This window comes from Teleopsis dalmanni, chromosome 1, assembly GCF_002237135.1.
Source record: "Teleopsis dalmanni isolate 2A chromosome 1, ASM223713v2, whole genome shotgun sequence".
In the NCBI taxonomy this organism is placed as follows: Eukaryota; Metazoa; Arthropoda; class Insecta; order Diptera; family Diopsidae; genus Teleopsis; species Teleopsis dalmanni.
In genome coordinates, this window is record NC_051846.1 from 213,146,464 (window position 1) to 213,173,639 (window position 27,176).

Consider the following 27,176-nt stretch of genomic DNA (forward strand, 5'->3'; position numbering starts at 1 on the left):
AAATAATTAAAATATTGCCATAAAAAATACGCAGTCGTAGTCATAAGAATATTTTTATATTGAACAATAATAAAATGTGATTCAAGAAGAAGAGTGCGGTGCCCCTCACATTTTTACATCACGACAACAAATCGTATTTGGTTGTGGAAACGAGGCGAATTATAAATTCTTCTAGAACAGCCGTTCGATCCACCACAGCGCGACTATGGAGACTCAGACTCAAGAGATTTAATCAAAAATATCTAATTTAATTTTATAAAAAAATGTATTTCTTGCTAATAAGTAAAAAAATAAAAAAATATAATATAATTGTTATATTTGCTTTCTCCTCAACAAATCAATCAAAATCACTGCGAGTTAAGCAGAAATTCGAATTTTGTGTTTTTTGCTGTGTGGTGTGGGTGGAAAATTGTTGATGACATTTATTTCGTACAGAATTTGCCAAAATATATATTTTTCATATTTTAAATAATTTCAGTGTTAGTCATTTACTTGATTTTTATTTTTTATAACAAAGATTCCATTTTTTTTGAGCATTTACGGCCAAGAGGCAATAAAAATTTCGGTGCAACTGGAAGATTCACTTAATAGTAAATTTTTTTTTTGAAGAAAAACTTTCAACTTACTTGGATTTGATTTTACAATAATAGTTAGTAAGAATAGTTAGTTCAAGAACCAAGGAATTGTTCTCATTAACATCTCTGTTGTGGTAATCATTTGCTTGATTCTTTCCAGAACTGCCCTTCAACGAAATAATTGATTAATAATTAATATTTCAAAGCTGGTAAGATTATGTGTCCAAAATTTTTGCTTAGACACAGTTAACCTGAAAGTGGCACAATCCAATATACTAACTATACTACTATAATCCTGCAAATTTGGTTTGTCTATTTGTCAGTAACTTGACAATTGGTACTGTTAAAAGGGATAAAGCAATTGATCTTAACCTTATTCACAAGGTAGATGTTTCATTTATTTTAAAAGAATAGTAATACATAAATTGTTGAAGTCCATTTGGTATGGCTGTTACACAAAATATGGGAGTTAATACAGAATAGAAAAAGAATTTTGACCTGTAAAAGCAAGCAACACAGATTAAAGTAATAACATCGACATATAAACACATAGATTAGAAAATGAATCTTGCCAAAACTCGTGATTAGCTTTAAAAACGCTAATGAAGTTAAAATGATCTGAGTGCTGTATTCTAATGTATATAGAACCACTAGTTATTCTATAGAGTATCATACTGTCACATTATAGAAAAATATTATAGTTTGAATACATCAAATAAGGTAAAATGTGAACGTTAATTATTGTTAGGATAATTATAGACGTCATTTATCTATTTGCTTAGAATCAGATTAGGTTGGAAAAGATAAAGCAGAAAAAAATTGAAATCTACTTAAAGCTTATGGTCCTGCTACGATGATGGACATATGAAAATGCGCATCTGTTTTTTTCATAACCTCTCTCCCAGTCCTTATTCACATATAACACAATTATCTATAAGTAAATTACTAGCAAAACCAAAGTAACACCAATGGAGTTTAAAAGGACTCCTCAACAATTTGGAATTTTCTCCATCCTCCCTTTAACTGCCTAGTATTACTATATTCTGCTACTTCAGTCAGAAGTAGAGTCCTAGAGGCCAGAGCTTATTAAATTTGTATGTTATCTACAGTTATGTTTAAGGATCTTGGTATCATTGATTATTTTAATTAACATTTCATATACTAGACCTTGCAGTAATCCTTAAAAATATATTTCTTTAAGTGCAGTAGCTGCTACCAAACGAAATAAATAAATGAGCACGATTATTTTTTGTTAAAGATAGTTTATTTATTCGCTTTAAATAGCGATAATATGAAATATTAATAAATGAAGTTAAAAAACAGAAAAGAAATTGTCCAACAGAAGGTGTGGGGCATTACTTACCTGTTCATTATTATCATTATTATACATGTATGGATGGGCATCCCAGGGATAGAATTTCATATTGTGAAAGTGTTATAAACACTATACACAGCAAGATTCATTCTCTGCTGTGATAACTGTTAAGATAGCTAAAGATTATAGATTGATATTTGATATTTGACATCTAACACCTAAGATCTAAGCTGTAAGAAGTGGTTATTATACCAAAGATCGTATACGATATTGTAAAACGGTCTCTGAAGGGGAAATGCTTTGAAATTCTATCAAGCACACAAACCATACAAGTATGAGATGGCTTTCAAATTCTCGCGCAAATTTAGCAAAGTACAACGCAGCGTATAACAGTTGACGTGCAATATAATAGAAGAGAAAACCACAAAATAGAATAAATTTAAATCTAAAACAATGCTATGTTTCCTTATAAAAATTTAAAATGTTGTATTATTTATTTATTATACAATAAAATATGTAAGCATTTAAGTTTATTTATAATTTCGAAGTAATTTGTTTAGTAAAGCATTTGAAGTTTTGTATCAAATCAAAAAGGTTTGCTTGAACCAAGCAAATATTTGTTGCGAATAAAATTGGCAACTTTGAAAAGAATCTTTTATTAGAAAAGCTGGAATTACAAAACGAAACCCTAATGTGATTTATGTACCGTGACATTTAAAATACTGTATAGAAACCAAATAGTACTCCATTAGATGGAGAAGGTGCTCTCTAATTTGAAAATAAAATACAATATTTCTTTTTTCTAAAATTAAGTCTATTCCAGAGAATTCGGATCATATCTATATCTAATCCCCAATAAAACATTTTAGCCCGTTTGAGCAAAATGTATTACTTAAAGTTCAATATATTTTTCTATATTTGCATTTAACTTTCATTTTCATTTAGTATAAAAGTAATTTAATTAACTTTCTTTATAAAAATAAAAAATAACGCATGTTTTTTAAAGTAAAAATATTCAAAAATTTCTTATAAATTACTTTCAACACAACAAAACAATTAATTTAATTGGAAAAATCATTTTTTAAGGATTTTACAAAATATTTAATTAAAATTTAATTATTTTATGCTATCATTTATTTCTACATTTTTTTACACTTACTAAAAATTTTGATAAAAATACTTTAAGGATTAAATATTTTTAAAATATCTAAAACATTACTTATTCTTATTTATGTTATTTACAAGTTTATTAGAAAGAAGCGAGCGAGTCAATCTTGTGCTTAACTTAATACCCGGCATAGAACCGAAACATCGCCATTGATAACAAAAAATATGAATCAAAAGGAACCGTTTAAATTAAGAAATCAAATCCTACCGAAATACGAAGCCGTTGAGGATATGAATGAACTGTGTGTGTGTGCTCTGTGTTGGTTTATTAGTTATCAGTCTGACGTTACGTTCGAGTGGTCTGGTCTGGTCTGATATGGGAGCGTATGATCGGTTTGTGAGAACATAAACAAACAAACAAGCAATAATTTTGGTATGTGAAGTTCAATGGTGGAACAGAAATGATTGGTACCAAAAACAAAAAGAAAAAAATAAAGCAAGCAACCACGTGTAGTCTGTGTTCTAGTCTCTGATTAAAACATTCTATCAATGTGTGTTCTTCCAGTGACGTGTAGTCAATGTAAAGAGGAGATCTAACTGTGAACGTGTCGGGCATTGTTGGAAATTACGTATTTCTAATACGAAGCTTTAGCCTAATTCCCGCAGGGTAGCTGTTAACTTTTTGACTGACATTGTTTTTGGTTTTTGTCCCACCAATCTTTTATGCAGTTGACCATTTGTCTTCTCCTAAACCGTAATGACTCGCTGATGCACATTTGCACAAAGTTTGATTTCATATCGTTGTCACCCTTGACAAGATTAAGATGTTCTATGAGTTGTGCATAGTTACGCCCGGGTCTGCGAATATCACTAAACACCTGTGTACGTACTTCAATGTTATGCTTCCGCGCAATTTCTCGATCTTCGACTGTGAATAATTGTTGCGGAGTAGCAGGAGAGATGGAACGGGACTTTCTACGCTTTGTGTTGTGGTTGTTATTTGTTATATGGTTTGAATTTGAATTTGAATTTGAATTACTTGTTGTTATCGATACGGGCTCTCGCTTAAGGCTATCAAAGCTTTTTAAATGCGTTGTAGTATTGGTTACTGTCGCTGCGGGAGGTGGCATCAGCGTTTCGTCTATATCTTTTTTAATTTCTTTTTTGAACACCGTAGACGTTATCTGATCTGTATTAGAATTGACTGTAGATGATATACTTGGACTGCCATTATGGCACTGTTGCAGTATACGTGAAATTTCTTGCGCGTCATTTATATCGTTATGTGGATAAAACGTAACTGGTGTCGTTATAGGTGCTGGAATAATAGGTGCCGGCGATGCCTGTGGAATAGAAGTTACGTTATTGAATGTTGTACCATTACCATTAACTTGATGTAGCCCAAGTGGGATTGCTGTGCCTATTGCAGAAGGTGTCGGTACCACTCCCGTATGTATCGTCGGTTCGGCGACAAGAGTTTGCTGACCATAAGTATTCAAATATGGATTTATTAATAAATTTGATGTCGGAGCATGCAGAATTGGTATTCCATTATTATTATTAAGTGCTAATGATGTTGAATTAACTAAGTTATTAATATGCGCTGTATAACTGCTACTACTGCTACTGCTATTATTTAGAGCAATGCCTATTGCTGTTGGAGCACCAATTTCATTATCACAGTTTACATCATCATTAATGCCGTTGATAAAGTTTCGAACAAATCCATTCAGGGGGAAATCTGGATCGGCTGGCTCCTCTTCATTGAAATCAAAGCCCACTTGTTCAACGTCATCTGGTAAACCGGAGGAAATCGAAGAAGTGTCCGACATGCTTTCATCATCGAAATCTGACATCGAAGCAACAGAAGAACCTGCTAATGATATGCTTGAACTAGGCGTATTAGGCCGAGAGTCGGTTGAAGTACGTCGGAACACAAAATCCTTACGTATGGGGCCTGCTTTACGTTTACGTGCTCTTGCACCATCTATTTTTTTGGGACCAATTCCAGGCATACTACCAGACGGACCCGGACCACCTGCTCCATTGTTTGTTTTTATTGGCGCCACTTCACCCAAATCAGCTTCATCTACCATAACCATGTGCTTATCTTTCTTATAGGGATTACCAAACATATGCTGCCTTACATTAGTTGGTTCAATTTCACGCAGTGGATTATCTTTATTTTTCAAATATTCTTGGTAATTGCCCATTTCAGCAATTGGTAAACAATGGCCTGAATCCTTAGCTACTAAGCTTGTTGGTGTGGGCCGCATTAGCGTTTCTCGCATTCGTCCAATATCCTCAATTAAATCGCGTCGAGGTATATCAAAAGGATTTCGATATGATTTAGCAGATGGCATGCGTGTGAGTTGTGGTACCAACAAAGTGGGATATTCAAAAAATTCTATATCTGCATGCATCTTAGCAAAAGTTTCTCTTAAGCCTGGATGTCGTACGAGATCTCGCCGGAGTTGTACTCCAGTGTTTAATTTTGCTGTTTCCAATTGACGATAAGGCGGTTTTGGTTGCTTTAATTGTTTATACACTTTCATGCATAGATTTTCCTGTTCCTGCTTTGCTGTGTTCTTGATGTGCTTCAATTGGTTAGCTATGTTTGGTGATAAATAGTTATCAACATTTTCTGGCAGAAAGAACTGGATTAAGGGATATGGAACACTAATATTCATCAAAGCTTTACGTAGAAAAGGACAATAATACGGCGGAATTGAACGAACGTATGAGTTGAATTTGTACATGAGATCGTTTGGCGGGCTCATATTATATTTATGTATTAGATCATGTAGAAGAGGTAGCAGCGCGGGATAGTTATAAGCTAAAACATACAAATGCACACCATTAAAATTTGGTGCTGCTTTTAAATATCCGAACGGTAACTCAAACCCATGCATCCCATTCGATATAATAACTTGCCAGCATTTGTTCGGATCTCGTTTTTGTAAAATTTGCATTGTAAGAGGACTAGCTTCAATTTCGTATTTATCTACTGGAAAATTGCGTACCATTTGAGGCTCTTCAATACCTGGTGTTACTACTTTGAGCTTGGGGTGTGCATCACGAGGTGGAAGCGTAACAGCTTTTGAGTCGGGCCAATATGGTTCCGGCAGTGGCCAATAACCGATTGGGAACGCTTTTTGCGCCACATGCTTATGCACTAATATCATTTTCTTCACGGGTGGAAATACAATATCTTGCAATGCCTCATTCAAAATACTTTCTTTTGGTAACATGGGTTCAAATTGTAATACAACACCAGGTTGAACTTTCGCCACTAGGCTCTCAATGCACTGATTTAATACAAATTGCGACCGTATGCGATAAGAACGACCACCTGTAACCTCGCACATACGTTCTATAGGCGAATCATCATGCTGAACTTTACTCTCTACACGTTCGTCTATTCTGTTTCCTGGCATGCGCAAAACTAACGAAAATAAACGTTGATCCCAACGAAATGGCTCCTTAGTAAATTTGGTACCAGGGATCTGAGTGTTAAGAGGCAAAATAATTTCTTGGTGCACACCATTTCTATATGAATATCTTCCTCCATCAGTTATTACAATTATTACTGAAGGTTCCAAATAAAAAGGACATCTACCCTGACCATAAGTGTCTATTCCTGATTGCATGCGATTTAGATTAAGTAAATCAAACGCGTTTTTCAAAGATTCCCCCATTGAGGTAAGGCCTGTACTCTGAAGATTCTTTAATTCATTCATAAACGTTGCATGGTTCTCTTTCCAACCTGCTTTCACATTAGATGGTGGTTCCTCAAAAGTCAACAGCATGTATCGGTCTCCTAGACAATCTTGTGTACGCTGCCTGTATTTCAAAAACGTTTCCACTGCGCTCTTCGCAATATCCAAGTACGACTTCTGTACGCCATTAATATAAGCTCGTTGGCACATCGATGCCGAGGTGTCGACCAAAAATAGTATAATTGTCATTGCTCCCAAACAATACCACCGGGAGTATATCACAGATTTTATGTGATTTCGATTAGTAAATGTTTTTTTTTCTTTTCTTTTGTTTGAATTAATTTAATTTTATATAATTTTATGTTTTACTGTGCCTATTAAATGAAACATTTGAGTTACTTCTGTTGTCATCGGAAAAAAAACTGCCAAAATAATCTGCAAATGTATAAATAAAAGAAAAGGATTTTTAAGTCTTGAAATTACCTTGATTAGTTAAATATAAATGGGTAAAAAGGAGTTGGTGAGGAGATCTGCAGTAAATAGTTATCTATATTTACTGAAAGAAATTACTTTTTAAATTTAATTAACAATAAATAAATATTAATCATTTGAGTCAAATCCTGCGAAATATAACTTTTGGGTGAATACTTCCAGTATTTATACTTTATTTATTATCACTTACCGGTCCAACAACCGATATAAGAGCTGAACGTATTAATAACGACGTGATATATTTGATAACATAACACAAAACTTTTTAAAAAATAATTTAAAAATTAATTGAATTTAATTCTTCAATTCACAAATCAGATAATGTTGAACTTTGAGAAATTAGCACGGTTTTAAATGATCACTACAAAGCACTCCTTTTTTCTGAAATCTGAAATTCAGAAATTTCATCTGAATCTGAAATCCGCCTGTTGATTTGAACAGAACAGCAATCGTCACAACCTCCGCATATAAACTGTACACATTTGATTTTTTATTGTTTATTTTTATGACGTAGCAAATACTTCAAGGTATTTTTAAGTTCGTTAGAACACTAGTGTGTTAAATTGACCGAAAGTAGCAGAGTTCTGAACACTATTGGAGAATAGGTACGTAGGTACGCAACTTCATATATCATCTCTCCAGCATCCAAATTTGATAAAACACATTCGCTTCAAAAGTTTTTAATTTAGAATTCATATCAACTGAAGTGATAATTAATAATTAGTTTTTCTTATCAAATTTTTTACAACTAATACTGTTCTACTACTGCATCTTGTCCACCTAAGCTTTCCCTATACCTTGGCCTGGCCGTCAGTCAACAAATGACACAAATTTCAAATGATAATTTTTCTACTTCAGTTTTTGACAAGTACAATTTTCACGAGAGTAAATAGCTAACAATTGAGAGAAGAAACCAATTGAAAGCACAGTTACATATGTTGTTTAGAGTTGCCATCATTGCATATTCTTTTAAAGACTTGCTTATGTATCAAAATGTATATCACATCATAAACTTTTATATATATATTAAGTATTTAATTAAAAACATAAGCCATATTTAAGTGCTTAATTCTTATTTTCGGACTATTAACAGAATAATTACCTATACTACATGTAATTAAAGCTTACTGCAATCTATATTTAAACTATGCTATACAAAGTAAATTTTCGTTAATGACGTAACATATATCACTACATTAATAATTTTACACTGAATTATATACACAAATGTTGTCTTTAAGTATAACCATTACCAACCAACTCAGTATAGCTTAGAATTGTTGGTATTTCCATTAATATACAAACAAAACAATTAGTCACAAACTTAGGGATACAGTAATTTCTAATCAGTGAATAGTAATTCATTAAATTATGATTTGATTATTTTTATATGATCATAATCTTAATTGAACCCTATGAGTTCACATTTCGTTAATTATATATATCTATTACTTTTAGAGCTGTTGGCAGCTCTTCTTTAGAATTATAGGAGAACACATTTCACGTGCGTGGAAGCGAGATGACCCATTGGCTACCAATGTATTATTTGACAGAAGATTGCATTTGAAAATGAGAATGCAAGACGCAAAGCTACAGGCGACGTGAAATGTCAACGCACATTAGTATAGCAGGATAACGTTCCCGATTTAAATATTTAAAAGTTACACATTCAAATTGCCGTGAAGCTTAACTGCATCACACCGCTTTTAATTTTTGCACTCATGTTTACAGTGCTGTAATTTAACACAAATCACATTTTTTGATATAAGCACGAAATGTAAACAAACCCTTTACTGTTTGGAGTTGAAGTGAAGTTCAAAGTATTTGTTAAAAAATCATACTTCAATTGTAACAGCAGCCGTGTATTATTTTAAAATAATAGATTTTGTTTGCTTTAAATTTTTTTTAAACTTGTATATCACTGATTCGTTTGTGCTGATGGCAAAAAAACTTCTCTAGGCTTTCCATATGACAACACTACACAGTGCTAAAGAGGCGTTAAAAAATTTCTGTCATGCAGAAGTGGGGGCAAGCAAATACACAACTCCAACAACAATACAACTTAAATAGTATGAAGAGAGCGGGGAACACACAGAAGAGAGCGAAGAATACAAACCTTGTTGTTGTTTTTCTTTTTGTATGCTCGATTCTTTGATTTTGCTTACTACAAAATTTATCACCACCGGAGCGCGAGTAATTTGTTTTATTTTCTGGTTCCACTCTTCTTCTACGACTCAATATTATTAAAGACACAACCGCACACTACAAAGACGAACAACGAACTGAATAATCAAACTAATGAAAAAATGTTGTATCTCGTTTTTATCAGTTTCCTTGCATTATTTACTTTCCAGCAAAATATGCGCACTGTATACGTAAATTGTGTGGATATATTTTTGTCAGAAAAATAAATTCAAATATTTTATTATACCTTATCAGAGTTAAAAAAGTAATTGTTATTTAAATTAATGCAAATAAAAACCTTGTTATAATTTCAATGTAAAATAATTAAAAAATACATCTTAAAATTTTGACATTAAATGGTACAATACAAAATTTTGTAGTTTGATGTCATATTTATATGGGTATTGTGAGTGTGATAAATTTGTTCTTACACTGTGGCTGCATTGACTAAACTATAGCAAAAATTTTGCTTACACTTTCACATTTTGACTAATCTAAACGAATTTTTATTTTCACACAAAATCGAAAATAACGCATTCGGACGTAAAAATTTTGTCTAAGTCTAAATATTAATCACATATAATTTTTAGCAGTGCGGCTTGAAATTAGATATTTCCGATGGTTGAGGTGCAAGCTCTAATATACCGTATTATCTTTATATATAGCATTTAAAATAAAATAAAATAATACACAAATTAATCATTCTTATTCTTTTACGATTCTGACGACGGTTTTATTAATTCTTTTACTATCCGAATATCTTAGTATCCGAGTATATGGTAACAATAATATACATACCCGCTAAATATATTTTGTTTTACTCGGTTATCGAGCTCGTTGTTCAAGATTGTATATTCCACTAATATCTTACTAGGTTAGGTTAGGTTATACCGGTGATCTCTAGTAGATCCACTTAGGCCTAATGGTTACCGTATATGTGGGAGAAATATCTTATTAAGTCAGTGAAAACATTTTTGTAGCATATGAAATATACACGAATGAAAATTATTTTATGTCTATTTTTATAAAATCATAAAATTGCACTTTATAAACTGGCATATAATACTTGTAATTTCTTTGCATGATTTAAACGTACATAGTTATTATATTATAGACTTACACAGTAATTGTGTTTTAGGTTGGTAGACTGTGAGTAATGTCAAGTAATGTTATTATTCAGTATTTACAAAATATTTTAAAAATGAATAGCACCACTATATTACACATCTATTAATAAAGAATGAGATAATGTTTACTCAGCTTTGCTACAAGTACAAGATCTATAAAGTACATATATGTACAATAACATATATTGTATTTCTCGTATGACAGTTGATCAAAGAGTTTACTAACAACTAATTATTTCCAAAGATTCTGTTTCACATTTTCTATTCAATTTATTGATATGAAAATGATTAAAGAAAAAAAATTGTTTATTGATTATTTAATAGTACGAATAATGTTCAATTAAATAAATCTTATAATCACTTACAATCACTGTTCAACGCACTATTAAGCAAATGGATTTCTGTAGTACTGCGTATGATTGAGCAAAAGTCGCTGATTACTGTAGCCTATATATTAGAACTGCAGTAATAATTGTTAGTTACTGATGTCAGAAACTATAGCTTAATGTTGCTTACATTGATTGAACTGTTAATTCAAGTATTTGAATAGTACTCCTCACAATATGTCATTAGAAGTTGTAAGCTGTCGTACGTTTGTATTAAAGGGTTGCTTATCTTTTATGTATTATTATTTATTATATTATTATTAACAGAGTCAACTGCTGTTATTATGCTTACAACACAAATTTGTCCACTTTTTCTGCAAACGTCCTTGGTCGAGTCATCAATCGAGTCTTGTATATGTACTGATACCTTGCTTATACACGCTTTCAATAAAAAATCTATTCATATATATTATTAAAATTTAAGAATCAATATTAATGATAAAAATTTTCAAATACACCAAATATTATTTAGAATATTCCTTACGAACAGTTTTCATGTGTAAAAATAGACATATCGCACTTACAGCATTTTAAGATACATCCACACCAGGGATTACCTGCGAATGTTCACTCGTTCGCAAGTGATTGCTTTAGTGTGAATGCACCTTAACGTAGGTGATTGATGGATTAATAAAAATGATATGCTTTAGATAATAGATAAGAAGTTAAAATGTTTTATTTTTTATTTTATGATTTATCCTTTATTATTTATTAATTAACCATATAACTATTTGTGTGCACTTTTTACAAACACAAATGAATTTTTGTCATGATTGAGCTTGACATTATATTAATAAGATTTTTTCGAATACAGAAATTTTAGGTTCCAGCACTTTAAATTTTACTTATAAAATCAGTATGATTTTTCCTATGACATATTAACATAAATATTACTAATATAATATTAATTTTATATCAAAAGAATGCATTTATATTAAATACATAATATATCATAGTTGATGTACCCTGTAAGAGAAGCAAAAATCATATGTTCAGAAAACATCAAATATAAATATTGTACAGATCCCGCCAAAACGTCTTTGTGATAAATAATATTTATTCTATTTAATGACTTTTATTAAATATTAAAAAAATTAATGAACATTGAACAATGCCGGAGTACATGATTGGTGATGTTTCTGTCAATTTTCCGTTTGAGCCGTACGATGTGCAGAAAGCTTATATGGAAAAAGTTATTATTTGTTTAAAGGATGGCACAAACGGTGTTTTGGAGTCTCCGACGGGTACAGGAAAAACGTTAAGTTTGCTGTGCTCAAGCCTGGCATGGATATTATCACGAAAAAATGATTTAAAGCATGAATTAATAAAGCAATGTAAAGAACCAAATTTTAAAAATGTGAATAATGAAATAGCTGTGTCCTTTATGGGTGGCAGTTCGAATGCTTCCAAAAAAGGTAACTGGGGCGTCCCAAAGATTATATATGCTTCACGCACACACTCGCAGTTGACACAGGCAATGCAGGAGTTAAAACGCACTGCTTATTCATTTATGCGGGCCGTAGTACTTGGTTCGAGGGATCAGCTCTGCATACACCCAGAGGTAATGAGAGAGCAAGGGAATTCAAATAAAGTACAAATGTGTAAGTTACGCGTACAAACTAAAACATGTTCATTTCATACACGAGTAGACTCGAAAAAGGATCATCCGGATTTGCGTGGTCCCACCATTATGGACATAGAAGATTTAGTAAAAGTTGGGCAAAAGCTTAAAATTTGTCCCTACTACGCATCGAAAGAGTTAGTAGATGATGCGGACATAACATTCATGCCATATAATTATTTGTTAGACCCTAAAGCAAGAAAAGCAAATAAAATTGAACTAAAGAATACAATAATCATATTGGATGAAGCACATAACATTGAAAAGATCTGCGAGGAGTCTGCTTCAGTGCAAATACGTTCATCCGATATTGCACAATCAATTGATGACGTTACTCATATAATGAAAGCGTTTAGTAACGGAGATGGACAGGACATGGAAGATGAAACTAAAGATTTTACTATTGAAGATTTAGCATTGCTTAAGGAAATGTTGCTAGGTCTTGAACAAGCTGTCGACGATATCACTGTAGACAATAGAGTAGATGGACAAACATATCCAGCTTCTTATATTTTTGAAGTACTTGCCAAAGCAAATGTAAGTATTAAAAAAGATATTTAAATACTTTATCTTATGGATAATTATTTTTTAGTTTGGTCAGAGCACGGCTGGCACAGTTGCTGCTTTATTAGAAAAGCTTATACAATTCCTAGCAGTTGAAACAACTAACTCTGTATTTCGCAAGGGTGGTAGTTTTCAGATACTATCAGATCTGCTTAACGTTGTTTTTATGCACAAGGAGGAAAATATGGAAAAACTACTCCGGAGTTTTAAATTGCATGTACAAATTGAAGAGACAAAACAACAAACAGCACGTGGAGGAACCAATAAAGATGGGTGGCTTTCGAAAGTAGGTGCTGCCAAATCTTCATCGAAAGCGAAAGTAATAAACTTTTGGTGCTTTAATCCGGGATTTGGGTAAGATATTTCTATCAATTAAAATACAGTTTGTTAACCTGTAGTAATAAAATAGAATGGAGGAGCTTTTAAACAAAAATGTTAGAAGTATTATACTTACAAGTGGTACGTTAGCACCTTTGAAGCCACTCATTGCTGAACTTGCTGTTCCAGTTGCGCAACACTTAGAAAACCCACACATAGTAAACAAATCACAGGTTTATGTAAAAATTATTGGTACTGGTCCTGATCGAGAGCAGTTGATATCTAATTTTGCGAATCGGTGAGTTTTATGTTCGATATGAATTACGAATATATTTCATATTTTTAATATTTCAGTAATAACCCAAAATATATAAGCTCCTTGGGGCAAACCATATTAAATGTGTCGAGAATTGTACCTGATGGATTATTAGTATTTTTCCCTTCATATCCATTATTAAATCAATGTGTTGACTCTTGGCAAGCTAGTGGTTTATGGTCAGACCTAAGTCGACATAAACCAATTTTTGTTGAACCACGAACCAAAGAAAGTTTCACAACTACAATGGAAGAATTTTATCAAGCTATACGCGACTCAAAAGGAGCATGTTTTATGGCTGTTTGTCGAGGTAAAGTATCTGAAGGTCTGGATTTTGCGGATCGTAATGGACGTGCTGTTATTATCACCGGTTTACCATATCCTCCGTTTAAAGATCCAAAAGTTATTTTGAAAAGACGTTATTTGGAGGATAATCGAACAAAAGAAAATGAAGTAAAAATAAAATTTAAAGAACATAATTCTTAAAATGATATTCAAATTTTGCAGCTGTTAAGTGGTCAAGAATGGTATGGCTTGGATGCAACGAGGGCTGTGAACCAAGCAATTGGACGTGTTATAAGACATCGACACGATTATGGTGCTATATTATTATGTGATATGCGGTTTCAACAACAATCTCAAGTTCAACAACTTTCGAAGTGGATACGTGGGCACTTGGGACCGTCGCCAAAAAGTTCAAATTTTGGTCCCATATTGCGCGAGTTGAGAGAATTTTATAAAAATGCAGATAAAAATGTATTGTGCAAACAAAATTTGAAGAAATATATATATTGCTTATGTATTAAATTTTAGACACCAAAACCTGTAGAGCGCAGTGTGGAAAATTTAGTGAAAGAATCGCTTGAAGATGAAGAGATAGTACGGAGTAAATATTTTTCAGATCCCACACAAAGTATGGAATCTAAACAAAAATATCACACGGCACAAAACAATGCAATGTACGTAAATTTTTTGACTGTATATAATAATAATAAAAAATTGAAACAATAACAGATAATATAAGAAAATATTTGAAACAATTTCAGAAAACTTGAGAGCACCAATTCCATACAAAGTTGGTCGCCTGCTGATTATGCTGCAGCAGCGGGACGGACTAGCAGCAGTCAAGCACCAACAGCCATGGATTTTATAAGTCGTTTAGATACAAACGTTAAGGTAAAGGTGAAGTTACCAGTAGGAAGATAATATTAGTTAAAAATAATATGCAAATTTGAAAGTAATTATATGCAGATATTAATCTATAGTTTAAAACTGACTATTGGATATAGTAATAGATATAAGATATTTTCACATAATTGATACAGCCCTGTGATTTCTGTATATAAAGCATAGTTACTATTTCTATTATTTTTTAAGTTTAAAATCGATCATTTCTTTATAATAGTACTCTTTTGCAGACAATTGATTTTAATAGTAGTTCCGATGCTGGACTAGTTAAAATTCATAAACGCGAAAGAAGCTCACCGTCGACTTTGAATAACAATTTAAATATTTCTGAAATGAATAAAAAAAAACGTTACAAATTAGTCGAAAATTCTAGTATTACGACGTCGCCATCACTATTTTCTTCCTCCTCTTCGAGTTCGTGTGCTTCAGAATCGTCTTCTTTAGATAATAATAAAGAAGCGCCGGAAAATCGTGTTGAGTTTTTAAGAGTGGTGAGTGAAAAAGATAATATATTGTATTGTACGGTTTGTTTGTAGTTTCAATACATTGTATTGTATTGTATTGTATTGTAATATCAATACATTGTATATCTCATACTTTGTCTTGCTCCTTAGTTACAAAAGAAAAAACAAGGAAAATATGGTTTTATATTAAATAATTTCCTACTTGAATTGAGTTTGTAATCTAAATTCTAATAACTTTCAGCTTCGCAGCTCACTTTCTCCGGAAAATTTTGCTGCATTTACTGCCGCCCTTATCTCTTATAAACGTGATAACACATTCGATGCTTTAATGACATTGCTAATGGATATATTAGGAAAACCCCACTTGCTGTATATGCTGCGAGGAATGCGACGTTTTTTGAAAAATGAACATAAATCTCAGTTCGATGATCGATTGTCGTGTATATCATAGTTGTTGTAATATTTTATATTGTATAAAGTTTTTAATGCACTTACAGTTATTTTTTTTTTATTATATATAGCGCGATACTAGTGCTAGGTGCTGTTTGCAACACCTAAAATAGACTACTTTTGAATGTAAATAAATAAAATTAAATTAAAAATTTTTAAAAATTAAAAAATTATTTCATTTCTCTTGCATTCAATAATATTCCATAAAAATAACATCAAAATTTGTTGAATAAGGACTCCCTACACAAAATCTCATTTATATATATGTCTTACTTACTTATGTGGCCATAACAACCCGTTACCGAGTTTCGGCCTGACGCAGCATGTCTCCCCAGGCGCCTCTGCTGCGTGCACGCCTTCTCCAGTCTCGTATATCAAGTCCAGTTAGTGCTCCCTCAACTTGATCACTCCACCGGAGACACGGTCTACCTCTACGTCTTCTTCCGCCAACTACTGCTTCAAACACCTTTTTCGCCGGAGCGTCTTCATCCATTCTCACGACATGACCAAGCCAGCGAAGCCGCTGGATGTTAATGCGCTGAATTATATCAATGTCGTGATAAAGCTCGTACAGCTCGTGGTTCATTCTAATGCGGTAGTCGTCGCCAACTCGTAGAGGACCAAAGATCTTACGAAGAACTTTTCTCTCGAACACTCCCAGTGCTGCTTCATCATTCTGTGATAACGTCCATGCTTCTGCGCCATACAGAAGCACAGGGAGGATGAGCGACCTATAGAGCGTAAGTTTTGTTTGTCGAGAGAGAGCTCTACATCCCAATTGCCTACTGAGCCCATAGTAGCACCTATTAGCAATGGTGATTCTTCGTCTGATCTCCAGACTGACATCATTTGTATTCGTTACGGCGGTGCCAAGGTAGATGAAATCCTTGACAGAATCGAAAGTATAGTCGCCAGCCACTAGCCCGGCGTCCGAGCGACGCACATTTCTACCAGTAGCCGACATATACTTCGTTTTTCCCTCATTCACCGCTAAACCCATTCTTGCAGATTCCTTTTCGATAGCAGCAAAAGCAGCTGTAACATCACGCTTGCTACGCCCAATGATGTCAATGTCGTCGGCGTAAGCAAGGAGCTGGACACATTTGTAGAATATTGTTCCATTACGATGAACACCTGCCCTGCGCATGATCACTTCCATGACGAAATTGAAGAGGTCACATGATAAGGGATCACCTTGTCTGAAGCCTCGCACGGTATCAAAAGGTTCAGAGAGACTCGATCCTACCTTGACGGAGCTACGGGTATTACTCAGCGTCATTCTGCAAAGTCGAATTAATTTTGGAGGGATACCGAGCTCAGACATTGCGGCGTAAACGTGATCCCTAATGGGGCTATCGAAAGCTGCTTTATAATCGACAAAAAGGTGATGAGTGTCGATGTTATGTTCGTGGGCTTTTTCCAGGATTTGTCGCAGTGTGAATATCTGATCAATGGTGGAGCGACCAGGTCGAAAGCCGCACTGATAAGGTCCAATCAGTGAGTTGGCATGTGGTTTCAACCTTTCACACAGTACAGTTGAAAGAACCTTGTACGCGACAGGTATCTGGCTAATCCCGCGATAGTTGGCGCAAATCCTCGGGTCACCTTTTTTCAAGACAGGACAAAGGCTACTGAGATTCCAATCGCTGGGCATACTTTCATCTAACCATATTCTGCAGATAAGCTGATGCATGCACCCTATCAGCATATCGCCGCCGGCCTTGAACAATTCAGCAGGCAGGCCATCTGCGCCTGCCGCTTTGTTGTTCTTAAGTCGCTGTATAGCAACACGCACTTCGTTATGGCTAGGTGGTGGAATTTCAACATCATCATTTTCGATTGGGGATACAGAGGGCATTTCTTCAATGGCAGAGTTGATGTTATCATCGCCAGATAGTAGTTTGGAGAAATGCTCCTTCCATACTTTCAGTACATTCTGCGTATCTGTAACCAGATTACCATTTTCGTCCTTACAGGTTGATGCACCAGGCTTAAAGCCTTGAGTCAGACGGTTGACTTTTTGATAAAATTTACGGGCATCATTCCTATTTCTACACACCTCGATTTCCTCTCGCTCGCGCCTTTCTTGATCTCGTTTCTTCCGTCTGAATAGGCACCTCTCTACCTTCCTCATCTCCCGATATTGTTCATGCACGGTTCGCGTTGCTGCTGACTGCAGGGTCCTTTTATAGGCCGCGTTCTTCGCAGCAGTAGCTTGGCGACACTCTTCGTCGTACCATTGGTTTCGCCGTGGGGGACGTTTGAAACCAAGGACATCTTCCGCTGTTGTGCGTAGGGAGTGAGAGATATGTCCCCACTGTCTACCGGCATTATCGAGACGGGAGGGTTGGTTGTTTAATCGGCTAGAGAGCTGAGCGGCGAAGGCTTCGGCTGTCTCTCGTGATCGCAGCTTATTAACGTCTAGTTTTTTCTGAACATTGGAGCGTACGTTGTTGGCGGTACTAAGCCGCATGCGTACCTTGGCTGCGACAAGGTAGTGATCTGAGTCGATATTTGGACCACGGAATGAACGTACGTCCAGCACACTAGAAGCGTGCCTTGCGTCAATCACGAAGTGATCAATCTGGTTTCGTGTTGCTTGATCGGGAGATAGCCATTTATATATATGTCTCTAAGAATAATTAGTCCCGATGTACACAACATCACTTTTATATACCATATATGTGATATATAAAAATATCAATTTGATAAAAATGTACTTTCTGAAGCTTTATGTTCTAATTCACAAATATACTAAATACTAGATTTTAACAATTAACAATCGATTGGCATTGGATGACCAAAATTTTGCATACATACTTTTTGATATTCCTTGAAGTAATCGAAATCGATGATCTGTTGCGCACTATGGAATATAAATTGAACCCAAAACTGATGAAAAATTAGATTTATTTTGATCAGAACCACAAAAATCACCTTATATAGTTGGTATAATATCTGTTTAACTGTAGTATGGTCTAAAACGCTGGGTCGGTAGTTATATATAAAGCTCTAAATCACTACAGGTTATGTATTTTACAATGTTCACGGAACTAATTATTATAAAATTAATTATTTTTTTATGATTTTTTTAAACAACTAAACAAATAATTTGTTTCCTCATTATATAATGTCTATTTGATATATGTACATACGAACACCGATGCGGTACGTTATGATAGTTTCAGTTATACGATATATCGGATTGCATAAGTTGATCGCGTATGGTATTGTGGAATGTGACGATTAAAAGTTGAACTGTATTGGTACCGTACTAGACACATGACTGTACAAGGCAGCTGTTTTCATTACGAGAAATAATTGAGAAATTAAGATCAAATCTATATTATAGTTTTTTATATAGCTCTTATACGTAGTAAGAAAAAATAGATAAAAATCATATATAGTAATTATAAAAAATTTTTGTGGTTTATATCTTAACATTTGCAATTTTTAAAACAGATGTGAATTTCACAATATGAGCTATAATTCAATTTTGCCGGTTGAGGCAACTGCCAAAGATCAGTGATTATACAAGTCTTTCACTCAGATATAAATATAAAAATCTTAATTTGTTAAGAACTTTTACTTTATTTTCTTACTTTACTAAGGGGGTTTATATCTATTATGTAAGTTAATGTTGGCCTATTATTTATTATTACAAATATATTATTTTTATATATGGATCTAATAGATACTAGAAGTAGACTAGGTGTACTTGCATGCTGTTAATGTTTATTGCAACATGGTCCTCACAAGATTTTAAGTAACGTCGAACCATCGTTTTGTGCCTTTTTATGTGCTTATTTTCGGATCAAAAGTTTTCGTTCATTAGAAGAAAGAATTAATTCAAATAACTTTGTTATTTCATTGTGTTTCTCTTTTCAAATTTGAACCTATGCATTTTCAGCACCCCAGCTCACTCTCTTACTAAAATTTTGTTGCAGTTACTGCAATTAATAGACGGATAGTTCGGATAGTTTACGAGAACCCAACTTGCTGTGTGTGTTGCGAATGAACATAAATCCCAGTTCGATATATGAATAACATTTATATTATTTATATTATAGTTATCTATATTATAGTTCTTCTAATGTCGTATAGTATATTTATATATATATATTTTAAGTATTTAATGCATTTACAGTTCTTTGTTTTAATATCTACTCAGCTTAAGTTTAAACTTAGGTCTGTAAACTTTGAATACTCTGAAAATTAAATATTAGTATTTATAGGTTTTACTATATTGCTAAATTTAATTATTTATAACATTTAGAACATATATGACTTCATAAGTATTTTACAATATATTATTTATTATATATATGTTTATATATTGGGTTTTAACATATTTTAAGTTTATCACTTTGGCAAAGTACACATACTGCACGAAAAAGGTTTGCATGTTGAAAGGCACAAATTTTAATTTCAAACATTTGTTAAAAAAACTATAAGTATATATATATACATATATACTATTGAATGACAACAACAGGTTGATAAACATGCTCTACTTATTGTTGTTAGCTACGTGTTTTTTTTTATGCTGCTTCTCTCCTCTCTAACATAAGTTAATATTACTCCTTCCACTGAAGTCCGAAACGCTCTTCGAATGTCAACCGATTGTACACACCAATGTCAGCTAACTGCACTGGATCTGTGAAGTATGCAAAACGTCTTATATCCATCATTGAAGCATCAAACATTTGCTTCCAGCTTGTTAAATCAGTAACACTCATATGTATTGGCAGTTGTGGATCAGGTATATCAATGGCAGCTTGCAAACGATCAAAAGCTTCCGCAATTGGTCCAACCGATAGATTCACCCAGTACTCCTCTGGAAAACGTTTATTCTCACAAAATGGTGCACCCTTCCGCATGATGAAGAGTAGCATTAAAATCTCGTAACGTTCGGAAGTTTCATAAAAGCGCTTAGTGCGCGTTTTTTCCACAAAGTCAATTAACAATATTAGCGGTGTGTAGTTTTGTAAATGCATTAGCAATTCCCTATCTGTCCACACATATCTGCCGCCCTTGACATTCGCAATATTAACTACTGATGCGCCCTTTTGTCTCAGACAACCACCTTCCTCAACCATATCGAAATGTGTGTTCTAACCGAAATGAGGGCAAGGTTAGTTTTGTTTCTTTCGTTGTGATGACTTTTTGGCACAAGTTATTCCAGAAATATTTGCTGAGAGAAAAGAAAAATAAATATTTTTTCTTATTGCTTGTCATATTTATTTTTTATTATTATTATCATTATTATTATATGCACAATAAATGCAATTTAGAATTAATAAACTTTTACCTATTCTATGCAAGTAGTTACAAGTGTTGTTGCCTGCGAGTAACAAATGAGATTGAAATCATGGGCATTACCCGACCATGGGTAATGCATTTTATGTTGTTTATGTTGGATGGGGAGAGCAGCTGAGAATTACTGGTGCTAATGCGCAATGACCACATCCGTGCCTTAACGCATTTTTGATTTTCGTTGTGAGACGTTAAATGTAAATGTGCATTTATAAAAATTAATTATTAATAAAAAATAATCGAATAATTTATAAAAAAATATATTTCCGAAAATATTTTAAATATATTTATTTACAAATAACATATATTAAATATCAAAATAACATACACTAACTGTCTAGTGAAGCATATTTTCAAATGTGATAATTAACTAATAACGGAAATAAAACCTAATTTTATAATATATATTTATTTTTTGCTATTTAAATAGCTCGCATTAACTATCAATACTATTTATAACGTTGTTATATATTTATTTTTAATAAAAGATGGAAAGACTCAACGATGTGCAGGCTATTGTATGCAAACTGGTCATGTTCCGATAAAAAGAAATCCAAACTTCTCATTGAGATACCCCGTAGAGATATAAGTCTTTTAATAGGTTTACTTACAGATCACTATAAACTAGGGAAGCATGCTAGAATTGGTCCTCTTTTCAATCAAACCTGTCGCAGCTGTGGAGAAGACGATGAGAGTGCCTCTTATCTACTATGTTTTTGCCCAGCTCATGCACGGCGCCGACTCAATACTTTAGGAGCACCTTTTCTTGAGGATCTTGGCCAATTACAGAATTTGACACTAAATAGCATAAGGCTTCACCAAAGGTTCTAGGTGGTTTTAAACGCTGAGTTTTTTCTATACATACGGTAACACAATGGGCCAATAGGCCTAAGTGAATCCAGTAGGGATAATCTAACCTAATAGTTTTTTAATTTTAATTTTTTACTGTTCAATATGTCATTTTTTAAATCTCTTTATGAAGCCCCAAAGTTCCAAAGAGTAAGCGTGCTTCGGAAACCATTTCGTCTTTTAGAACAATCAAAGATATCAATAGTCTATCTTTACCATACAAATGCAGAAGCAATCTCCTGGAAACTAAAGTCGCATCGACTGTAGTCGTGGATAATGACATAAAAAGCGATTGATTGATTGTATTTCATCTTTTTCTAATCATGACAACTAAAACTCGGACGGCTTGTTGGAGTATTGCTGAATATGCTAAAGCCCATTTTGCTATTTTCATATCTAGTTTATGTATATGTTTTACATAAACGATTTAAAATTCGTTTTTCTTCAAAATGTATACCGGTCTTCTAAACAGTGTGAATAATAGGAAACTTAAATAAATTACGAGAATTCTACTTAAAACGATCACTAGTTATCAAGTGTTTTGGCAACCAAAATAACTTTTAATTAAAATGCAGTACATTTATTTTTTAAGATTTTGGTTTTATATTTTAAGAGTAACTTTTATAAATACTAAAATATTTTTGTTAAATATTCTTAAACATAATATGAATCAGTTCAATTTGAAACAACATTTTGCGTAGTAAATCAGAAAAATTTCTAAATCTTTAAACAATCATTAGATATCAGAATATACCAAAAGTAATAATATTTTTGTTTATACAAAATTATGAACTTATAGATATATAAACACTCGTCAAGGACTCGACAAGCATATCCATTGTTCTGGTTGCAATGTTTATATCTGTTACTTAATTTTATGACAAACGATTTTTTTTATTTTTTCTTTGCATTACTAAATATTCCTAAGTACTTTCCTCGTGTCATTTCTTTTGCTTCATGCACTCCCAATTGATACGCATCGTCATAAATGTTTTTTACCTCTAATATGACACCATTATGGCTTAGTTTGCTCAATTCTAAAAAGAAATAAAAATAATCAAAATTGATTACTTCGAACATTTCGCACTACATACCTAACATAGAAGTAACATCTTCTCGTGATAAACCGTTTGTCCACTCTGGAGCCGGTGTGCAAATAGGTGTGTCACTCATTGCTATGAAATCCGTTATGCCAGGTACTGAAATGAGTAAATATAGTTAAGAATGCAAAATATTTTTTTTAGTCAAATTAAAATAAATGAAACGTTTTTCTTTGCTATACTCCAACAACAACAGACATCTGTGTTTTATATTGAAGTTTTCCGTTGCGTCGTACTTTACAAACAATAAATATATCACTGAATTATTAGTTGCTTTTTTCTGTTAATTGTTAATGTTTGGTTTTTTGTAACAGGTTGAACTAAAAACAAGTTTATGACTTGAACAACAATAAGTATGGTATTAAATTATTCTTAAATTGCTTGTTGTTTTTTACAATTTAAACTATAAAACTCACTTTTTTCAGGCCACATTTCTGGTGAGGCTCTGTCCAGTTTTTCCAATGACAAGAGGCCATCGTCACACAATTCTTCTTTTAGCGGTGGACCTTAAATTATATTTTTTAAATACAAACATATAATTAAATTATTATAATTACTTTTAAAAATACGTTCCGGACTAGACATTTTGCCAAATTCTTTGTTCACTACAAATTTTGTATTACGAAGCTGTCAAAAAATAAAACGACTTCTATGGAGTAACGAATAATACCAAACATGCAATTAATCTAACAACCGGTAGTCGGTATATAAAGTAAGTTTAAACATACTTGTGGTAACAATTATCAGTGGTTAATTTTATTTTACAGTTTTAATAATAATTTAATAATACAAATGTAGTATTTTTTTATTAAATATGTTATGAAATTGTAAGGTTAATGCATAAATAAAAATTTCATAAAATATTTAGTTTAGATAGATTTATTTTATAGTGTGGCAACACTACAAATTGTAGGCAGGTTATTTTCATTATGCACATTGCTCTACAACTGATAGTACGTGTTCCGTGTGTTTGCTAAATTGCATAAATTTTTTTTTTCGTAGAGTACATAAAATACTTTTACAACAAAAATTAAAAATAAAATTAGATTGTAGTTTAATATTTGTAATTAGTGAAACTATATTTGTGTTTATTATTTAACTATTAACTGATGGCAGAGGGTACAACTGGAGCGATTCGCAAAAAGGAAATTTCTTCCCCTTGTGTTCCTACAACCGTAGCAGATAATATAAAAAAAAATATTACATCTTTATTTTTTGATTTAGATAATACTTTAACACAAACTAGAGCTGGGGACTTGAAAGCATGTCGTAAGGTAAGAGAGAAAGTGCAAGTAATGCTTCTAGCAAATATGAAAATTTTCCATTCGCTGCTAAAAAAACGTGAACAAGTTGTTGGTGTTCGCGCTGACGATGGAGGAAACAATGCAAAATGCCACATTACATATTCCCAGAATTTGACCTGCAGTGTGCTAGACTAATTTTAATACAATACTCTGTAACTGTCTACCACAGCCTGTCGTCTGTTGACTGTCGACTGTCGACTGTTTTTTGTTCTTATATTTAAAAAGTGCAAATGTATTCGCATCTGATTAGTTCCGGGTTTCTCGCGAGGACTTTTCAAGGATAAGTGTAAATTCAAGGGTTGCCAACGTATAATTTAAAGTGTTGCGCAATGCAAGTTACAGCAAATTCAACGCCGAACCCGGAAGTGTGGAGGAACTCATTACGGAAATGTAACAAAAATAATATTATTATTAATATTTAATTCTGTATGAGTTCTGAGTATATTAATTAAAATATGGATTTGACATCTGTTATGATAAGTTATGATAACAGAATATATATTTTTATATAGGGTTCATATCCATTATAAATGTAGAGTCGCTTATCGTGCATACGATGTGTAACAGATATACGTATATGTATGTATGTATATATATTATAAATTTTATGGCCACGGAATGATTCGGTAATGCAATAAACAGATTGTATCTATAGATACAGTATTATTAGGAAATGATTAATTTTCGAAATATTGCAACAATTAGTTTGAATGCGATGTACGTGACATAAAACAGAATTTTCGTTGGAAATTACTCACTTGAAAATCGAGTTGGGTTTTGTATAACAATGCTTTGCAATAGTTTGTAGTTAGTAATTATTCGATATTTAAGTAGATGTAAAATAAAAATATCGAATTATATAATTTTTTTGTTCTTATATTTTGAAACAGCAGCACTTTTGCCCCTACAGCTGGCTATGAGTTTGGCATATAAGGTACATGGCGCATCACAGCAGTAGAATTGACGAGTCCGATATTGGTAAGAAGTGGCGGAGAGTCTCTGATTTTTCGCAATTATACTTTTTTATATGCCAGTGTATACAGTATACTTAGTAAAGCAACATCGCCTGTTTAGGTATTGGCTCAATAGGTTATAGTCGTCTTCAATGTATGGTAGTATTGATGAGATTGTTTGAAAAATAAAAACTTGCTTTCGTTTACCCTTAAAATATTAGCAAAAATGTTTCTGTCGATGGTGAGGCTTTCCTCTATGATCATCTATAATCTACATACTTTTTCGAACCTAAAGTCATCCTATTTAATTTTGCTGCTTATAGTATTATTTTTATTAGAATTTCTTGGCAATATAAAAACTAATATAAAACTCAAAATTCTTTTTGTTGGTTTCAACATCAGAACTCTTGAAAATTTTTTTGAGAGCAGACATTTATAAATTCTAGCTTTATATCTCATATATTGTAATTAAAAATTTTTTTTACTTGAATTTAATAAATTTTCTATGTATTTACAGCTTATTGAAGTACTCGAAAATCAGTTTTCATTCACGAAGGAAGAATCCACTGTTGCTACGCAATCTTTTCTAAAGGCATTTCGTCGCTGTCCTGATAACTCACAGACTTCATTAGATTCATGGCGAACTTATTTATGGCGTGCAGCTTTACCAGAACGTTATAAAAATTTAGCAGAACACATTTATCCAAAATGGTTGCAGCTACGCTACCGTTATCTGGCACTATCGCCAGAATATATTCAAATGCTGAAACGTTTTCGTGAGGCAGGTTTTTTGTTAGCACTTATTACAAATGGGCCATCTAATGCGCAATGGGAGAAAATTAAAAAACTGAATGTTAGTCAATATTTCGATTGTGTATTGGTGTCTTCAGACTTGCCATGGGAGAAACCAAATCCAAATATATTTTATGCAGCTTGCAATTTTCTTGGCGTTAAGTCTAGTCAATGTGCAATGATTGGTGATAATTTGGAAACTGATATTAAGGTATTAAATATAATAAGCAATAAGTTATTAACAAAAACAAATAATAAAATATATTTAATAAATTATTTTAGGGCGGTCATTGCTTAGGTGCTACATTTTGGCTACCATTAAATCATGCAGAAATTGATTTAAGTGATGTTACCCATCCACCAGACGTTACACTTCGCACGCTTTTGGATCTTTATAAATATTTTCCTGCTGTTTACAAAAACAATGTAAATACTAGCACAACAAATATATCTAGTACACAAAGCAAACGTAGAGGTAGTCATATTAGCTATAGTTCAACACTGAGTACCTGTGATAGTGAGATATTTTATTCTAATCATTATCAACAACACAATTTCCAAGTTCCACAACAGAAAAAAGATAATGAATACTGCAACAGACGCATCAATAAATACAGACGCGGTGGTTCCTTACCAGCTATTGAATGTTTCAATAGCTTCTCCGATTAGTTTGTGAATTTATTTTAATTTAATTTTAATGAGTGAGTATTGCCAATATTCTACACACACACAACCGAAATGAATAACTAAAAGAACCAGCTTGGGTTCTATAATCACTTTAAAGGCAATATAGTTAAATGGTGTAAAATAATATGTATGTTTTAAATCTCATTTGTAAACACATGTACAATCTATGAGGACTTTTTCCTATGCAAAATATATCGTTGCACATTTTCTATATTCTGTATATACATTTTATAGAAATAAAGTAAATCTGATGATTTTAGAAGATTAAATCTTTATAATAACACAATCTTTTAATTTAAGCTTTAATATATTTTAATTAAATAAAGAAATTTTGTTTAATAGATAAATT

General features: G+C 32.8%; 5 protein-coding genes across 8 annotated transcripts; 2 read left to right on the forward strand and 3 right to left on the reverse strand.

The window, feature by feature from the left end:
• Nucleotides 1-326: 326 nt before the first annotated feature.
• LOC119671833 (integrator complex subunit 6) lies at nt 327-9,656 on the reverse strand. Of its 3 annotated transcripts, XR_005251844.1 has the most exons (3): nt 9,325-9,656; nt 627-737; nt 327-571 (listed from the first exon to the last, which is right to left on the reverse strand). XR_005251844.1 is itself a non-coding variant. In XM_038082639.1 (2 exons), the coding sequence occupies exon 2, from the start codon at nt 6,963-6,965 to the stop codon at nt 3,672-3,674; it is 3,294 nt and encodes a 1,097-aa protein (XP_037938567.1). In that variant the 5' UTR covers nt 6,966-7,151; nt 9,325-9,651; the 3' UTR covers nt 3,073-3,671. The 3 variants fall into 3 exon arrangements, 2 of the variants coding, with proteins under 2 accessions (XP_037938567.1, XP_037938568.1); XM_038082639.1 differs by lacking the exons at nt 327-571; nt 627-737 and adding an exon at nt 3,073-7,151 and having other exon boundaries at nt 9,325-9,651; XM_038082640.1 differs by lacking the exons at nt 327-571; nt 627-737; nt 9,325-9,656 and adding exons at nt 3,073-7,151; nt 7,399-8,045.
• A 2,290-nt stretch (nt 9,657-11,946) lies between these two features.
• LOC119671834 (regulator of telomere elongation helicase 1 homolog) lies at nt 11,947-15,978 on the forward strand. The gene is made up of 9 exons (XM_038082641.1): nt 11,947-13,063; nt 13,119-13,444; nt 13,500-13,706; nt 13,763-14,177; nt 14,232-14,480; nt 14,538-14,683; nt 14,771-14,900; nt 15,143-15,403; nt 15,618-15,978. The coding sequence occupies exons 1-9, from the start codon at nt 12,017-12,019 to the stop codon at nt 15,825-15,827; spliced, it is 2,991 nt and encodes a 996-aa protein (XP_037938569.1). The 5' UTR covers nt 11,947-12,016; the 3' UTR covers nt 15,828-15,978.
• Nucleotides 15,979-20,170: 4,192 nt separating this feature from the next.
• On the reverse strand, nt 20,171-21,222 carry LOC119675686. The gene is made up of 2 exons (XM_038086894.1): nt 21,138-21,222; nt 20,171-21,020 (listed from the first exon to the last, which is right to left on the reverse strand). Exon 2 carries the CDS (start codon nt 20,923-20,925, stop codon nt 20,404-20,406), a length of 522 nt encoding a protein of 173 aa, XP_037942822.1. The 5' UTR covers nt 20,926-21,020; nt 21,138-21,222; the 3' UTR covers nt 20,171-20,403.
• A 1,425-nt stretch (nt 21,223-22,647) lies between these two features.
• LOC119671837 (protein lin-52 homolog) lies at nt 22,648-23,790 on the reverse strand. 2 transcript variants are annotated; one of them, XM_038082644.1, is made up of 4 exons: nt 23,649-23,790; nt 23,508-23,582; nt 23,086-23,190; nt 22,648-23,028 (listed from the first exon to the last, which is right to left on the reverse strand). In XM_038082644.1, the coding sequence occupies exons 1-4, from the start codon at nt 23,674-23,676 to the stop codon at nt 22,886-22,888; spliced, it is 351 nt and encodes a 116-aa protein (XP_037938572.1). In that variant the 5' UTR covers nt 23,677-23,790; the 3' UTR covers nt 22,648-22,885. The 2 variants fall into 2 exon arrangements, with proteins under 2 accessions (XP_037938572.1, XP_037938571.1); XM_038082643.1 differs by having other exon boundaries at nt 22,650-23,028; nt 23,508-23,597; nt 23,649-23,787.
• Nucleotides 23,791-24,122: 332 nt separating this feature from the next.
• On the forward strand, nt 24,123-27,064 carry LOC119671836 (N-acylneuraminate-9-phosphatase). The gene is made up of 3 exons (XM_038082642.1): nt 24,123-24,365; nt 25,866-26,351; nt 26,423-27,064. Exons 1-3 carry the CDS (start codon nt 24,201-24,203, stop codon nt 26,807-26,809), a joined length of 1,038 nt encoding a protein of 345 aa, XP_037938570.1. The 5' UTR covers nt 24,123-24,200; the 3' UTR covers nt 26,810-27,064.
• The last annotated feature ends 112 nt before the right edge of the window (nt 27,065-27,176 follow it).